At 39.7% G+C, this 5265-nt stretch overlaps 1 protein-coding gene across 4 annotated transcripts; it reads right to left on the bottom strand.

Annotated features, from left to right (window-relative positions):
• Positions 1-628: 628 nt before the first annotated feature.
• On the bottom strand, positions 629-4939 carry LOC135530582 (calcitonin-1-like). 4 transcript variants are annotated; one of them, XM_064958884.1, is made up of 5 exons: positions 4815-4939; positions 4105-4195; positions 3267-3401; positions 1437-1637; positions 629-1183 (listed from the first exon to the last, which is right to left on the bottom strand). In XM_064958884.1, exons 2-4 carry the CDS (start codon positions 4188-4190, stop codon positions 1463-1465), a joined length of 396 nt encoding a protein of 131 aa, XP_064814956.1. In that variant the 5' UTR covers positions 4191-4195; positions 4815-4939; the 3' UTR covers positions 629-1183; positions 1437-1462. The 4 variants fall into 4 exon arrangements, with proteins under 4 accessions (XP_064814956.1, XP_064814957.1, XP_064814955.1 ...); XM_064958885.1 differs by having other exon boundaries at positions 1437-1634; positions 4815-4934; XM_064958883.1 differs by lacking the exons at positions 629-1183; positions 1437-1637 and adding an exon at positions 2180-2558 and having other exon boundaries at positions 4815-4933.
• Positions 4940-5265: the final 326 nt, after the last annotated feature.

Raw genomic sequence — 5265 nt, 5'->3', positions numbered from 1 at the left:
GAACAGTCAGAGCTACAAACTAAACACGAAGGTGTCGGTTGTTCTGCTCTAAGGCACACACAAGCTTCAGGGGAGTAGTCTGAAGGTAACCCAATACCGGGTTGTAAAAACAGCAAAATATGCCACTATTAACATGACCAGATTGCCAGATATAGGACAGTCACTTCAAAACCTCTTTAAGGAATACCTAGGATAGGATAAAGTAATCCTTCTCAACCCCCCCTTTAAATGATTTAGATGCTCTATTGTAAAGTGGCTGTTCCACTGGATGTCATAAGGTGAATTCACCAATTTGTAAGTCGCTCTGGATAAGAGCGTCTGCCACATGACTTAAATGTAAATGTTATTATTTATTTTTTGACTGTCTGTTTTTCCAAATATACAAACGTGGTCTTTAATGTGTTTCTATGGGCTATAGCATTAAAGACTAAATTCAATGTTTCATCAAATCATTTTTTTATGTATATATATTTTTTTATAACTACAGGCTCCTAAACTTCTAAATCAAATGGCTAAATGATCCATTTTATGACCATCTTAAAACAATTCCATATGTTAACTTAGTAGATATTGTGATCTAAGGGCTTAGATAGATCATTGAAGAATAAAACAAGTACACCGACCCATATGTATCTAAAATACGTTTTAATCTTGCTTAGATTCACAATTGTTACAATATTTAGATTCTTCAATCATTTTCCTTTCACTCTTCAAACATACTATACAATTAATGAAATGTGAAGAAGTGGTCTACATCAAGGCACAAGACACAGCCATGGTCAGGGAAGCTTGTGGGGGCGGAGCTTGATGTAGTCTCCGCACCCCTGCAGTGTGCTGCTGACACAGGAGAGAGGAGGGGTGGGGACTCAGGATCAAACTGCACATGTGCTCTAAGCCAAAACGGGACAGAACCAACTGGCTTGTACAGGGTAAAGATCTGGTGAAAATAGGCATAACAGAAGTTTGTTGTTTATTTTTTGTTGTAATGTTTTCTAGGTTGTTGTATTTCCTCATGGTCATAGAGCAAATGAATATCGGTAACACAGAGTATGCAAGAGGTATGCAGGAAATCAGTCCTGTGTTTGAAGGCTGTTTTTTTTAAACAGTGAAGAGTTGTCATTTCTAGATGTCTGTAGTTGGTTCAGGACAGGATGTATTGTTGTCTCACTTAAGGGCTCATACTCTGCAGGGAGAGAAAATGGTTATCCTCCTTTCTACTGAACTCTAACTCCCAACTTGTATTCATCCATAAGACATAGACCAAATTTGAAGGCCGGCAAAGTTACAAAGAGACTGTCTGAAGATTACTGAAGTAGAATAGATGTGGAAAGACAGAGGCTGGGGAAAGAGCATTAGAGATACAGTAGAGACAGACAGAGGTTGACAGTTAGAGGCACAGCAGCAGGAAGAGAGAGGAGTGTAGAATGTTGTTATACCAAATCCCTGAGGCCTGTTGACACATTCACATAGGTGCTGTCTTGGGGCTGTCTCTCCTTCTTCGTCCGAACGCCTTGGCGCCCACGTTGGTGGGGACGAAGTTACTGTTGCCCATTCCTCCTGATCTGTTCAGGAAGTCAGCCAGGCGGTGGGTGACACATGTGGCAGTATTGCACGCACGCTTCTGTGCTGTAACGCTGCTTTTAGGAAGAGAAAGGACTGGTCATACAAACCTCTCCTAAATTCAGGATTTATTACAAAGATACAAATCTATGAATTACAATAAAAAGAACAAAGGTAATACATTACTGCTTTCTGGAGAAAATGTATAAAATATATAATCAAATTGAAAATAAAGACATTCAGAGATCTAAACGATGAGATTCAGCTCAAATTAGTTATTCAACTTACCTCAAATGCACAGTGAATTTACGTTTACATTGCATATACACTGGGGCTTCACCAATATTGTTTAAACTGTTGTGAACTATTAAAGATGTTAAAAGGCTTTGTTTCACTTGAATAATTAAGATGGAAAATATTTCTGGTATAAAAAAAAAAGTTTATTAAACAAGAACCCTCGTCACGGTTGAAAGAAGCATTGATTAAGATTTTTGGTTTTGATTAAGACTTTGTATATATTGTGAATGATCTGTATAGTAAAGGGATATCATACACCTTAAGATAGGGAAGTGTTACTAAATCCTTATTCACTTTCTAAATTTAAAGGATTGGACTCTGCTTTGTACTTATATATTTTATTCTCTGTCAAAAAAGGGGATTTTAACAAAAGAAAAAGGGAGCAGGAACATTGCGGGACATCAAGGTTTCTCTGCAGTCGGTCAAGCAAGATTCACATGCATCAGCAATCATCAGGCTAGGCTGGAACAGAGGGGTCAGGTTAACTAGGGCTGAGGGAGGGGAGGACCGCTCAGATTCCATCATATGAGTCTCCATAGCTTGCATAGCGGTTGCTCTCAGGCAAGCTGCGTTTCTTGCCAGGCGTGCCACTTCCCGTGTTGGTGCGGGGGTACGTCTGCAATTTATGCAGCTCTTGGGACAGTTTGCCCAGCACACAGGTGCTGAGGTTGGAGCAACGCTTGGACATGGGTCTATCCAGGCTGTTAGAGAGAGAGACAAACATGCAGAAACAGGCTCATAGTAACCATGGCATGCAGATGCATCTTGCTGTTATCCACATGCTACAGTAATAACACTGTATTCCAATATCATGCATTTCAAAGTCAATTTATACTTGCATTTATATTAAAAAAATTATGGTTTAAAGTCATGCTATCAAGTCCAACACAGGCAATTAAATAGTCTATAGCTATAATGACCTCAGTTACTTAGGCTCATGCGGCAATCCTGTTTATAGCATCGTAGTTAAATTATAACAAACTGCTGTCATGCGTCCCATTCCTCTTGCACTAATTCCCATGCTTTCTTCCATTCTTTAGGGTTATTTATCATTTAGCATTCCGCAACAGGCTTTCTCATAAACAATGCTTAAATAATGAATGCATTAAAATGAAGTGTTCCAAAACCCATGCATAGATAATCACAGAGAATATATGCTTTAACTCTAGATCTCCCTGTTGATGGTTGGGCGATGTCCATACCTCTGTCTTTAATAAATACCCATAGCTCTGACTGCTATAGGAGGCAGCAAAGGACTGGCCACATATTAATTAGACATTTGGGGTTATATGTTTCCCTGAATAATAGGAACATGTGTGATCCATATAGTATACACCAAGTAAACCTAGGTAAAATGAAAATGAATGTTGTTAAAAACAAGTTGTGGAGATGAGAAGATCTGTACCTACCTATTTCCTTCATTGGCTTGTTGCTCCAGTTCCTCTGATGTCATTTTAACAAACTCCTTGACGATGGCGTTGAGTAGCCTTCGGGCTTCATAGTCAGTTAGCGTGACTTGGTCTGTTATAGACTCTAAACCAGTTCTGAAAACACATTGACGATTAGGTTGATCAGACTGGAACTGCACCAGCACGTAGGTTATGTGAGTTTGCTTCAGCTAAAAGCCATTTCCTCATGCTTTAAGGGATACGAGCCAAACTCAAAACAATATTCTAAAAGTGTTCCTTTTAGAAAGCTGACAGGTAGCCAACTTAGAACTTTATGACAAAATCAATGTTGTAGTAAGAACGGTGACCAGGGTCTCTCTATCCGGAATATTGAACACCCATGCATTCTACAACCACTTGGAAATATTCTACATACAATAGCAATCATCTTAGCCTATTGCTGTGGCATTAAGTTGGATTGTTTCCAAATGGATAGAAGTGGTTAGGAAGTTATACATAGAATGGCTTTATGAGTCACCGGATTGATTAGATTACGATATCGTAATCCAATTGGATCATTTCACTGAAAAGAGGGCATTTAATGTAACGTAATGTATGGATTTCTGTAATCACATCATGTTATCTGAAAACAAAATAATTTAAATTAGCATGCATAAGATATATGTGGCTGCCAAGACATATGAAATAACAACAATTACTATTAGAAAGATGGAAGTATCCCAATGGATCTATGGCGTTTCCTTTTGGTATTGCTGAAAATTAACATCCCTGTAGTCTATACATACATTTCAGTGACTGACTGGACATTACAGTGTATATAACGTGCTTTGATCCTCACCTGCCTGGAGCTGCATGCGAGCTGTACATCTGACAAATGACCAGGAAATAGGCAATGAGGAGGGCAGAGAGCTTCATCATAACCATGGTCCCTGCGGTAAAACACATTACATCCACAACCACAGAAACTTGGCTTTAAAAACATTCACATTCCTCTCAAAAGCAGAATAGGACAAGCATTTAATTCGGATCAAAACAAACATCTTTGTTTATCCCTACACATGACTTATCGCATGTAAGCTCCATCCATCTCAGTTGCTCACTATTCTACTGGGAGTGAAGAAGCTGCCCATCTCACTCTCCCTGTCCCAAAGCATTCTCTTCCCTTCTGCGATGAGACAGTCCTACCAAAGTCCCTAGTTCCCTGCTATCAGAGTGAGCCATCTAGTCTCAGTGCTCCCCTCTAACTGAAGAGAAGAGCTGGGCTTGGAGACGCAGTACCAGACATTGAGGAGGAAGGCATTAGTGATACTATCTAGATTATGAGTTGGAGCCCCAGCCAGCCAGCCAGCCAGTGGCTCCCACAGGAGCCCATGCATTAGTGGAATGAGCTGTCGTCTAAACCCAGCCCCCCTCTCACAATCACCTCATCTACCCTTGAAAAGCCATCTGAACTGCATTTCTCAACAGCATCTCACACCGGGTCAATGGCCTAGACAAAGTTTACGCTATCTCATGTACACAGAAAATTGGTTTAAATTCTCTACTTACTGTGATTGGTTGTTTTCGTGGACGAACAATGGAATGAGTTGAGGTACTTCAAGTTTTAGACAAACTTGTGAATCTGTTGCACCCTGCTACAATGTCCTGTCTTATATATCTACCACTTGCGTTTCTGTACTGACTAAGTAGTTGTTTAATGATCTAATTTTAGCCAATCAGATTGTTCAGCCCCATCCACTAGCCAATCCGGTATCGTCCAGCGGTTACGACAAACCAGTAAAGACAATAGAACACAAATTACGTCATTGTTCTGTCACAAAATGCTCCATTCACAAAAATCTGCTAGTCATTTGCACCATTTGATATCACAACTTGCATTGAGGACAGGGCCAAATCAGACTGGCAGATACAGAAATCATCCTAAAATAGTTCTATATATTTTAAAGGTCCCAACAATGTTCCATTGCTTTATGTTTTTGAAGAATCAAGAGAATAATAC

This window comes from Oncorhynchus masou, unplaced genomic scaffold (assembly GCF_036934945.1).
Source record: "Oncorhynchus masou masou isolate Uvic2021 unplaced genomic scaffold, UVic_Omas_1.1 unplaced_scaffold_1386, whole genome shotgun sequence".
Classification (NCBI taxonomy): domain Eukaryota; kingdom Metazoa; phylum Chordata; class Actinopteri; order Salmoniformes; family Salmonidae; genus Oncorhynchus; species Oncorhynchus masou.
The sequence above is the reverse complement of the archived record's forward strand: the minus strand, read 5'-3'. Positions and strand labels throughout refer to the sequence as shown.

What these genes read in the sequence shown, in the direction of transcription:
- LOC135530582 (XM_064958882.1), bottom strand. Translation starts at nt 4,211, where the DNA reads ATGTGTTTTACCGCAGGGACCATGGTTATGATGAAGCTCTCTGCCCTC. An exon ending in TCGCATGCAGCTCCAGGCAG is followed by an intron (nt 3,402 to 4,104) that starts GTGAGGATCAAA and finishes ATGTGTTTTCAG; the next exon opens with AACTGGTTTAGAGTCTATAA. An exon ending in CAAGCCAATGAAGGAAATAG is followed by an intron (nt 2,559 to 3,266) that starts GTAGGTACAGAT and finishes TCTCTCTAACAG; the next exon opens with CCTGGATAGACCCATGTCCA.